This window comes from Lissotriton vulgaris, chromosome 1_2 (assembly GCF_964263255.1).
Source record: "Lissotriton vulgaris chromosome 1_2, aLisVul1.2, whole genome shotgun sequence".
NCBI classification, from domain to species: Eukaryota; Metazoa; Chordata; class Amphibia; order Caudata; family Salamandridae; genus Lissotriton; species Lissotriton vulgaris.
In genome coordinates this window covers 281,606,058-281,618,213 of record NC_141686.1, presented here as the reverse complement: position 1 = coordinate 281,618,213, position 12,156 = coordinate 281,606,058, and the positions used below count along the sequence as shown (strand labels likewise).

Here is a 12,156-nt window from a genome sequence, read left to right as displayed (position 1 = left end):
AGAACATAAATCTAAAGCTGAAGACTTGATAAGGGAGGGTCAACTTATTTCCAACAATCAAATCAGGTGCTACCTCGATGCTGCAGACACAGCTGCCAGAGCAGGCAATACCAATGTCCTTTTAAGAAGGCACGCCTCCCTACGTATCTCTGGATTCAAATCCAAGGTTCAAACCTCCATACTAAACACACCTTTTGATAAGCAACACCTTTTTGGCCCTGCAGTAGAAAAGATGTAGAAAGACACTGAAGTGGCCAAATCCATGGCGTTGTGTCACTCACCACAAGGCATAGTTCCTTTTGGCGCTCTTTCTATACCTCCACCTATAAGGGTAATAATAAAGCCTCTGGATCTAAGAACTATTTCTGAGGAGGTTAGAGAGGAATTAACAGTAAGGGAAGAGGTAGAGGTTCAAACACATGCACCCCCCCCTCCAATACAAAACTGTGACTCACCTCTCCTTCACCCCGACCACCTAACACCTGTCGGGGGAAGACTGTCAAATTTCTTAACAGCTTGGCAGTCAATAACAACAGACAAGTGGGTTTTGCAAATTATCTGTTCTGGTTACTGCCTGGAGTTCATCAACACTCCTCCAAACATTCCCCCAAAGTCACACAAACTCTCACCGGATCATCTACACCTCCTCAAACAAGAGGGACAGTCTCTTCCTTTAAAAGGAGCTATAGAGGCTGTACCTCTACACCACCAAGGGTCGGGCGTGTACTCCTTTTACTTCCTAATACCAAAAAAGGACGAGTCTCTCAGACCAATCTTCGATCTCAGAGTACTCAATTCTAACATACAATCAGACCATTTTCACATGGTAACACTTCAACAGGTACTGCCTCTTTTGCAAAGGGCGACTTTCTGTCTACTTAAAGGGCGCCTACTTTCATATTCCAATCCACCCTGCTCATCGCAAATTTCTCAGGTTTGTGTTAGCGGGCCAACATTACCAGTTCAAGGTACTCCAATTCGGAGTCACCACTGCCCCAGAGTCTTCACAAAATGTATGGCGGTAGTAGCCGTTCACCTCAGTAGACAAAGCATCCATGTCTTCCCATACTTAGACGACTGGCTCATCAAAGCCAGCACGTACCAACAGTGTCTCAAATACACTTCCATAAACATCAAGTTACTGCATTAACTATGGTTCCCAGTCAATGTGCCAAAGTCGCATCTTCAGCCAGCCAATAGTCAGAACTACCTATGAGCTACTTTAGAAACTCAAAAGGCTCTGGCGTTTCCCAGAATTCGCAACACTTAGGCTTTGGTTCTCCAGTTTCAACCCAATCAATCTCTTCCAGGTCGGCTTACATGCAACTGCTGGGGATGATGGCATCTTGCATCATGATCGTCCCGTATGCCAGGCTCCACATGCGTCCGCTTCAGGAATGCTTAGCCAGTCAGTGCAACCAGTCCCACGGTTTATTAACTGATCTAGTGTTGGTAAGCAGCCGTACCCATCGGTCTCTGCATTGGTGGAACACACAAAATCTGTCAAAAGGACGGCCCTTCATAGACCCGGTTCCACAGACAGTACTAACAGCGGACGCGTCTCTAACTGGCTGGGGTGCTCCTCTACAGCAACACACAATACGAGGCTTGTGAAGTCACCAACAAAAGTTACTCCACATCAACCATTTAGAGCTCATGGACATATTTCTAGCCCTCAAAGCCTTTCCAACCCATCTAGTTGGCAAAGCTGTCCCGGTCCGTACCGACACTATGACAGCTATCTATTACATACAAAAACAGGGTGGAACACACTCCCTCCAAATGTACCATCTAGCCCAGGACATCTGGAGGGGGGCTATTCATCACAAAATCTATCTCCTAGCAAAACCCCTCTGAGGCTAGACAATCAGATGACAGATCTGCTAAGTCGTCAGACACAGCAAGTCCACGATTAAAGAACTACACCCTCAAGTTCTCCTCCCATTCTTTCAAATGTGCTGCTTTCCAGACATAGACCTGTTCGCCAAACACCTAAATGCCCAAACTTCGTGCCCAGGTATCCACACCCATTGTCCAAAGGCAATGCACTATGGATGAACTGGTCAGGGATATTTGCTTACGCTTTCCCACCTCTCCAACTCTTTCAATTAGTGGTTCGGAATCTCAACCTAGTGTCCCTGACACTAATCCTGGTTGCTCCCAAATGGGCACGCCCCCCATGGTTAGCAACCCTGTTGGAGCTCTCAGTAGTTCCTCATCAAAAACTACGTCTTACACCCAATCTCCTCACACAGAGCCATGGAGGCGTAGGACACCCAGACCCCAGTTAATTTAATCTGGCGATCTGGCACCTGAAGTCCTAGAGTAAGGCTATCTTAATCTACCGCCAGACTGTATGAATATTATCATGGAAGCTAGACATCTTGAGTTACCCGTGTTCTTCCCTCAACCAGATTCAGCAGCAGAACGAGCTCTACACACATTCGATGTAATGAGAGCATTGCTGTATTACATAGAAAGGACAAAACCTTTTTGTAACACAAATCAACTTTTTGTCGCTTTTGCTCCACCACGCAAAGGCAATCCCATATCAAAATCAGGAATTGAAAGGTGGATAGTCAAGTGCATCCAAATTTGCTACACAAAAGCAAAATGAGCATTGACAGTTCCCCCTTGAGCACATTCTACACGCAAACTGGGGACTTCTATGGCATTCTTAGGAAATATAAGCTCAGATGACACACGAGCTGCAACATGGTCTATACCTCACACATTCACAACACACTATTGTGTAGACGTGTTGGCAAGACAACAAGCTAGAGTAGGCCAGACAGTTTTTCAGTCTTGACCCTGTCTCACCCTTCCTCAGCCAGGCTAGCTTTAAACCAGTGGCACAGTGAGCAAGGGACCAGTTCGGTCTGGACAGTTCCAATGGGGCACAGGGTCAAGAGTGATTTGCTTATGGCTGGGTCCAAACTGGGGTGGCGTAGTGGGCAAAAGAAAGATGGATGTAACTCAGATCTTTTGACTGGGGGAGAATGTTTGTATTGTCTGCATTCTATCCATCATTTGTTTGCTGTAACCCTTTTCGCCCTAAGTGGGATGGGTATGCCCAGACGTGGGTCCCTTGCTCACTGTGCCACTGGATTCAAGCTAGCCTAGCTGAAGAAGGGTGACATACCCTGAAACCGGTCCCAGGATGCTTGTTTCCGGTCCAGGGTTGTCTACCTTTATATTCTCATGTTCTCTCACCTATGTTCAAGTTCAGGAACTATGTCCTCTTGTTCAGACCTGTTTCCAGTTGTTGCTGACTGGTGATAACCTGTGATCTTCACTTTGTACTACATATGTGAATCGTTTTCTGAGTGCAATGGAATTGATTGCCTTGGGAACTTGAAACCCGGGTTGCCGAGACGGTCCTGGGAGACAGCAGAGCAATGATCTTGGAGTTTCAGTGACTGCCTAGCTTTGGTAGGCATTTATTCCAGCAAGAGGTGTGTATTGTATACAAGGTTCCTCCTCTCCCATTATTTCTGACATCAAGAGGTTCTGAATTGGAAGGATGTGGTAAACGAATCCCCTTCCTGCTCTTGGTGTCCCTCGCAATCTGAGAATGTTATTCTAGATGCATGGAATAGGCTGATAGCTGCTCCTTGTGACCTCCTCACTATAGAGATTAATGGAAGTGTAGCACATCTCTCCCTAGAAGAACTTAAATACAGTATCCTAGCTTGGTAATAAGGCTCACTATAGTCTGCTTCAGGGAAGTGTCCACCCATAAATGGAGAAGATTTCCTTGTGCTCATAAGCACAGCAGTGTGTGCAAGATGCGAGGTGGTGGACGACTGGGCAAAAATACAGACCGATTACCCTGTAGCCAGTTCTACCACTAATCACCATCTTTGTGCTACGAGGACTTCCTCATGAACAGTCCTTTCCTTGTTTTTTGAGTGCTGTACTGTGGTGTACCACCATGTCAAGGCCAGATATTACACCTGGGCAGAATGGTACTTCTCGGTGCCCGCACCCTAGAGCAGCAACAATGAAGAAATCAAACATGGCAAACCCCACTCAGGGGTTTTGGTTAGGGGCACCAGAGAATAGATCCTGCAAACAGAGTTGTTGGCTCTCTCACAATTGAGGATTTAACATTTGTTTGAGGATACTGAAGAGATTCTTCCTTTCTGTAGGATATTCTCCATTTAACTGTGTCTGAGCAGTCCGATTCAGGATTGGACCCTGCATTTCGAAATGGATATAGGTTGAGGAGGATGTTGAAGTATAAGACAGACAGTAAGATTGACATCATTCATTCAGCATATTAGTCGCAGTCAGATGATAAAGCACTGTAGTTACTTCTCAAACTATACACTACTGTTGTTACCTCTCAGATTGAACAGTATTGTAGTTACTTCTCAGATCTACAGTACTGTAGTTACTTTTAAACTTTATGGGTTACGTAAACTTGAGAACTCTGTGGACTGTTCACACGCAATCTAATCTTTGTCTCTTTTCTGGAAAGAAGGGTGCAGCAGAGCTCGCTTTCATAAATGTGAGCTCCTTTTGGGATTCCTGTGTCCTAAAAATGTGTCCGCAGATAAAGTTCCTTTTCTTAGTAACCACAATATATTTCCCTCTTAGATCTTCTTTAAAGCAAATCCCAAAAATCACGGCATGTTACAGTATTCTCTCTCTCTCTTTCTATCAACAAATATATAATAATCTCTGGCTTTAAATAAACTATTAATTCTGCAGCTGTGCACTAGCCATTTCACTCTTTTGCTTCAGATTGTGTTAATGCAAATACCTTGCCAAGACTCAATATATATATAGTTTCTGACCCTAGAATGTCCTTGATTGGCGCCTCTGATCTCCCAGTCCTCTGGGATGTGAATCTGCTGAATTTGTAGAGGTTTTGTCAGAGAGCAGGACTGCTCCAAGATACAGCTGCTTGTTTTCCGATGACCGCATGTCTCTACTTCCCCAGCCATCATAAGATCTCCAGGAATTTGTGAGATTCAAGATGTTTAACGGAGAGCCATTGGAGATCTGGGTACACTTTTACAAGACGTTTGGCATCTGGCCTATAGTGTTTTAATCTGCTCCCAAGGCTCCTCAGACAACCCCTGGGGCGCTTTAGTCACCACCTGACCTGGGCCATCCTGCAATAAGCACCTTATGAGTGATCAGGACTGTTAACACACCAAATATATGATGCTCGTGATGATGTGTATACCAAAAACAGCTCTGGCTCACCATTTTCAGTGCAACGCTAATGCTGGATCTGTCACTGACCTGGTTGTAGTCATGAGGGGGTCATCTTAGGTTAATTTATCCTGAGTTTGTTTATTTTGGGTGGGTGCAGAGGAGAGGGATAGCTAGGAGTATACTTTGAAGAGATGGAATGCTACAGAGTTTAAGCAAATAAGAATACAGTTCTGTAGAATGACAACTGCGATCAACTCTGCACTGCAAGCATTGTGGAGTTCAGAGTGCCTTCCAGGTCTGATCAACTCGTAATCCAATCTCCCACCTGAGCTGCATATGATCTTGTTCGTACCTTGTCTGCTCACTCAGATGTGGGAAAGGCGCTTGGTTTAGGTGCTATTTTAGCCCAAGTAGTTATTGATGAGGGTAGAATGGGCAACACTCCTAGTAACATTGTAGAAGCAGCAATGTTGAGTGTCCAGAGGCAGTATGTACGATTGCAGTAGCAATGCATCACAACTTTAGTCTGGCTGAGGGGTGATAGAGGCAGCCATTTCAAGTACCACACATTCAGTGTGTTGATCCTCATCACTGCACTGAAAAGCAAAGTCACGTATAATAGGCATAGCTTCTGCCTCAGCTGTTGAGCCGTAGATCTTCTATGCTGATTGTGAAAGTAGTAGCTGGAGTGGCACCGTGATGAGGGTGCTGCAGACTTTGGAGGCTGGCTGAAGCTGAGCTTGGCTATAGTGTATCAGTAGTATTCCCAGGCGCGACATTACCTTCTGCCTGAGTGATCTGTGTCAGGAGAGCCTAAAGGCTATGACCGCTGCTCAGGACGTCATGTTTTGCTGCCGCCTCCTGTGGCGGCGCGAGCGAGTGTCTAACATTTTGGGACTCAGGCTATGACAATACCACTGCTCTCACAGCCAAGCGGTAATTGAATCCCTGCATCCGCCACTTGAGCCCAGGTACACTACAGTGCAGCGGCTGCTGATCCTTGAATGCAGCCCTGGTGGCACATTTGCTGAGGGAGACCAGTCGATCATTGCGTTCTGGACTACTCCAGGGAGGCGGGTGGTGCGGCCTTAAAACTAATTGCTCGGCTGCATCTCGCCTTGCAATTTAAGTAAGTTTAAAGTCAGCAGTCTCAGTGCGCCTCTGGAGAGTGTTAATGTAACTTAAAAGTAAAATGTGCGATATATTATTATAGCGCTTTCTGCTATGTACTTGAGATAACACAGCTCCCTGAGCTGCCGCGCTATGTGTGTGCGCGCCTCTCAGCCTCTTGCCCCCCAATGACTGTCTGGTGCTGTCCGCCACTGTGTCTGTTAGTCTGTGACTAGAGTGTGTGCCTCATTAAGGCAACTTATCTGTGCTGCTGGCTGCGCTGGGGCTGGGCACGTAGGGGCAGGCCGACCGGTCCGCGGACCACTTACTTCGGGATAACTTTTTAGGGTTAACCACCTCTTTTTGAAATGACATTACAGAGCCCTGGCTGCCAGCTGTGACTTATGTGACTGCGTGCCTCAGCCAGCCTGAGGCTTGCCCAATGCCGGTGCTTATGCTGCCTGCAGCTGTAGTAGACCAATTTCAATTACTTTTACGGGCTGTAGGGTGTTTTGGTAAGTCCTCATCGAAATATTTAAAGATTTAAATTTTAAATGAGATGTGTATTTTAACCTGACAGACATGCATTTTTAAAGAAAAAGAGGAGTAGGGTTATTTTGTTTAGAATCATGCTACAATCAGCAGTCTCGTGAAGTAGTCCTCCTTCAACTAGACACTGATGTAATCTGTTGCATTGTCCAGTGGGCTCGGTGTATACAATATTTATTTTGCCATGGAGTATACCGGTATATTCAAACTAGGCCCACCACAGTGACCTCACACTGAGAGATTCTCTCGCGTGACATGCACTGATTTCATACAACACTTACCAGTAAGTGCAATTTTTCCAGGACTGATATGACAAAATAGTAAACAATTTGGAGTTCGATAACATCATGTCTTAATACACATTGACATAATACACAACCACAAAACAGAGATTGACTGTGCACAGAACTTTCATAAAGTATTGCCTTTGAAAGACTTGTTTAATATCATGGTTATACTTTGTTTAAAAGGTTAAAAGGGCACTAGGTTAGTGCCATTCCATTTCTGGTGCTTTGCAGCAATTTTAAGATCTTCTTAGAGTATCTTGTTGCTCAAATGGGTGTAATTTCTGATATTTATGTTTTTCTTGTCTTCATTCCTTGAGTTTGCTCACGAGAAAGTATCACTCATGGTCATTGAAATGTCACTCATAATTACACTGAAATTATGAAAATGTCATACACAGCAATCTGAAACCTTGGCAGCTATGCACAGGGTGTTGAGCAATGTTCTGCACAAGGCTGAGGCACATGTCACCTGTTTCAAGCTTTGTTTTCTTACCTGGGCTAATGCGGCCCAGGACCAGCCTACTGTAAGAGGACCTTTTCTCACACTGTGGTCTTCAAGGCTGTGCCCAGAGGAAACTCACTCACCCATCATGTCAGAGAGAAGAGGCATTTGTTCGATGTTTCTTGAATGTGTTTTCTGTTTTTCCATTCCTTTTGCATCTTCTTTCTCCATCAGGGCTCTCTCACTTCTCGAGCTCGTACCAAGAGCCTCTCCGAAACCAGTTCCGTCTCAGAGTCTGCGGTATGTCCCCCTTCTGCAAGCTATGTCTGCCTTGTTCACTTGCTGCCATCACACTATTGCAGCTGCTGGTGGCACCCGGTGTTTGTCTTGCTCTTTCTACCTCCACTTGGATGCCTTACTCCAACACTTTCTTTAACTTTCTCAAATATTCAGAGCTTTTCTGTTCCCTTTTCTGGTGCCCGTAACCATTGACAAAAGTTACTCTTGGGATACGGTTTCCTATCTCTGGGCCTATTTTCTCTATTGTCTTCTTCATTTTTTTGGCTAGGGCACTAAGCATTTTGCAAATCACCTTTGTATATCCTGTCCACAATGTATAGTCTTTCTTAAACTGGAACTGCGCCCCTCTTTTCTCTGTCGTGGTGCTTTAAGGGTCGCACATTGGGTGTTTTGCTTGCTTCATTTTGGGTGGAATGTGTGTGAATCATTGTTAGGTCAGTATTAATTGTCTCTGATGCTGTTGTCAGTGGTAATTTATTTAATGTGTAGAGGTCTAAAGTGGAATAAAAATGTATGTGTGCTGTGCATTCATGGATTAGATCTTTTCAGGCCAGTAATGAAATGTGTGATCTTGTTAGGAAAGTATTGGAATGTATGTGCGCAATGCGGTAGAGTCGATACTGAAGTGTGGGAATGCATCCAAGCTCTCAAGTGGGCCCTTGTCTTTGGCATATTGAATTTCATCAGATTCAAAGAAACTGTTAGACGCTGATGCTGAAAAATCACAACTCAAATAATCTTAACATTGATCCAGCTTCTCTAGAGCCATTGTTTGTACCAGAGAGCTGCAGCCTCAGCTACTTTTTCCTTCTTTATGGGAGCCCAGAATTAAAATGGTTGACTGGTAATGCAGGGCATCGTTTTTGTAACGTGCCTAACATTTTTGATTCCAGCTGTCCTGGTCTTTGGCCACATCCGTACATTCTAGAGCAGAGAGTTACCAACAAGGCTTTTAAGGTCATTCTTCCTATAACAGTGATAAGAGTGACAAAAAATGGTGACAAAAGTCCACAACACAAAAGATATGCAAAAATTATAAGTGTGCGCATTCTCGTGTGCGGGGTGACTGTGCTCACCCAGTCTTGTTCTACTGCAAGGAGTGGCAATCAAGGCTTCCCATCTACGAAGGAAGGAGGATGTGCTGGTCAGGATTGAGAACATGCTGAATGATGCCCTAAGTCACACAGAGTAGATTTCCTCACTGTTGGATCCTACACCAGTATAAAGATAATACAATATTCCAAAAGCTATGATTCAAAAGACAATTTATGTTGCATGCACAAGGCATTACACAGGTCAGAAAAAGGAGACACTTATTCAGATGATTTAAAGTGAAAATAATTATTTTTTGTATTTTTGATATTCAAACAGGGAAGGGGAAATTCATGTTAGAACAGTTCTGTACAGCACAAAGTTAGACAATTCAAATGACAACCGATAGGACTTGGTGCTTAATATGTACAAGTGATGTGTGGCAACGCAAGTGAGAGAGTGAACAGCGATAAACGGCGCAAGGTGAGCAAGGTGAAGTATTTACAGTGAGTAGCTCAACATGTGACACAGAGTCAGTGACTTTTTTACTCAATTAGCAATTTCAATGGAGCCACAACAAAAAGATGCGCCTATGATTGCGCTGTGGAGTCGACAACGTTTCGGTCCTTAACCAATGTGGACCATCTTCAGGACAAGGTTATCTTGTTTTCAGTGCTGTGGGGCAAAAGGGAAAGGTCAGGGTGACGGATAGATGAGGGATACGCTGTGGGATGAGGCCGTGGTGGAGGGGGGAGGGGAGAAAAGGCATTAAAATAGACTCGCATCTCTGAACTCACAGCTCCAGTATAAGATGTTTTACAGTTATTAGCCCATGGCTTAACACTGGTATTGGTAATTGCTATTTTGCCACCATTCTAGCTTTTAAGAGGACTCTAAAGCAAGCTGTGATTTATACATGCAAACAGAACTGCAGTTTCTGATGCATACCTCTAGCCACAGATTCCTCACCTTGTGAATATTCCCCAGGCATCAGCCTGAATCTGGAAACCTTTAGAGCAGTTCTCCCACTTGCTGTTAGGTGGCGTTATGCGGCTCTGTTCCGATGCTGTTCCAGTCCAAAAGTAATAAGTGGAGCCGCTTATAAGTGCCACCCATACACGCTGATGCCAGTTCCTTTATTTTTATGCCTCACCCGACCGCGGTCGGTTGAGGATCGAGCAGGTAATACCGAGCGGGTTCGCCAATAGGAACAATGTTTCCACGAGGTGATCCTACCCTCGCCTGAGACCATGCAGTGTAACTTAGCACTCATACATATACGCCAATAAGATACAAATCGTATGTTTAAAAACGCATGTTTAATCAGTAACAGCGCAAAGTAAAACACATTAAAAAACAAACCTATTTATTTAAATATAGGAGTGGAATATACAGGGCTGGACCCTGTATGGTCCTGATGAAAAGCTTGGGGAGCTTGAAACATGTCGACCACAGAACACTGATCTAGCCCAAATTTAAGGTTAGATAAAAGTGTTACCCCATTTTAATATACCACACTAGGAGCAGAATAAATTGTTGAGGCCCACTAGCACGGTATTTTTAATCACACACCCACTCCACCACCACAACACTCTACACCACACAGAGCCTTTCACAAATATAGTGCTCCTGGGTAGTCCGCTAGTCGCAGCACGCCCCTTTTCGTAGAGAACTGGGATGGCCCCAATGATGAAGCATGTCACCGTGGGGAAACCCCGGTGAGTGAGGGGACTCTAGAAAGAAATTTTTCTTTCTCATTTTGGTAGAAACTGACAAAATTTGGCAGCAACCATACACACAAACCAGGTCTCTGAACCCATTACAGTGGGTTCCTGATTTTCTGATATAGACTGGAGGCCGACCTGGTTTAGTTTATCCTCCTTCTCCCCCTTTCTCTTGTTTATAATGTCCATGGATTCATAATCAATGTCCACTATTGTCAGCCTATAGTTAACGTGTGATCAAATTCTGTACACGTTATTAATCAGGCAAATACACCTTTGGGCAGAAAGTGCTCGTCAGAGATTGTTAACAACTGTAAGTTGAAAAACACGAAGTTAAAAAACACCTTTACATTAATGGAGGACCAGTGAAACGGATCGCACTTAGAGAGAGAAGAAAGAACTCACAGGTAATTATTTTGTGAAAGCCCCATGGGCTGGCGGCAGGGGGAATTTCTTCACGCCCAGACAATCTAAAAGTCAGAGAACAGAAAACAGATATATTGTATCCTTTCTCGACTCAGAGTGTTGGTAAATGTCGTTATTAGAATAGTTACGGGCCGCAAGCAAATGTAAATGTATTGCGATTTATATAGCGCACGTATCGCCCGAAGGCATCAAGGCGCTTGCCTTGGGAACCCGTCCTGGTATTCCCCTGTGAGATAATCCCAGCAGGGTATCCACAAGGTGAAAGCCAGGCATCCCGCCGCGAGGGGCCGTAGTGGAGATTAAGCAAGCTATTGCCCAGAGTCGCAGAGTGTGAACCCGTGAGTCGAGTAGGCAGCGGAACGAGAATTATTGAGTCCGTGGAATTTTGAGCCCAAGACCCGCCGAGGCGGGGAATTGAACCCTGGTCCAGGACCGATCTCAGCTTCCGGGTCTGCCGCCTCTAACCCCTGAGCCACACTTCTCCACGACCTTACTTATTTCTAGACGGCTTCCCGCCGATCGACCTACAGCATCCACATCCGCCGCCCGGAACTGCAAGCGGATCGCGTATGATGAGGTCGATAAGTAGGAAGTAAACGTACGGAGAGAACGTGAACGACGCGGCTTGCGGTCACGTGACTAACGTAACCTCTTCACAATCTTAAAGGAGCCTCACTATTTACTTGCGTGTTTGTAAAAAAACCCTGAATAGGTATCAATACCCGGAATGAAATGATCCTCACGGGTTATGATGCATGAAGGAAGGGAAATAAAACGTGTATAAACTTGACAAGCTGATGAAAAGTTTATCAACCGAACCCGCTTCGGGATGATGTTATCAATATACATAAAGGGGTCGCCCAAGGAACATAGATAATAGAACCTAATTGTAACAAAAAGCTTTGAATCAGCCTTATTATTTTTATTTTTATTTTTATTACTTTAGGACAAACCAAAAGTAGGAGGCTGTATAGTTACAGATTGTTGGGAGCAAAAATCAGGTTGGTGGAATAACGCCATCTAGGACCAAATTCTCATATTGTAAGAAAAAGGTTATCGTATTAGAAGGAACTACAAAGGGAACATACAATTATCTCCGCATGACCGAACCCCTCGG

General features: G+C 44.7%; 1 protein-coding gene across 7 annotated transcripts in view; it reads left to right on the top strand.

The window, feature by feature from the left end:
* SZT2 (SZT2 subunit of KICSTOR complex) overlaps positions 1-12,156 on the top strand; it is a 1,033,029-nt gene that overhangs the window by 966,240 nt on the left and 54,633 nt on the right. For 4 of the 7 annotated variants that reach the window (XM_086953216.1, XM_086953214.1, XM_086953215.1 and 1 more), the window contains one exon: positions 7,792-7,857. The exons of the other annotated variants lie outside the window; for them this stretch is intronic. In XM_086953216.1, coding sequence (XP_086809342.1) covers positions 7,792-7,857 — 66 coding nt within the window. The remainder of the gene's footprint in view (positions 1-7,791; positions 7,858-12,156) is intronic. 7 annotated transcript variants of the gene reach the window in all.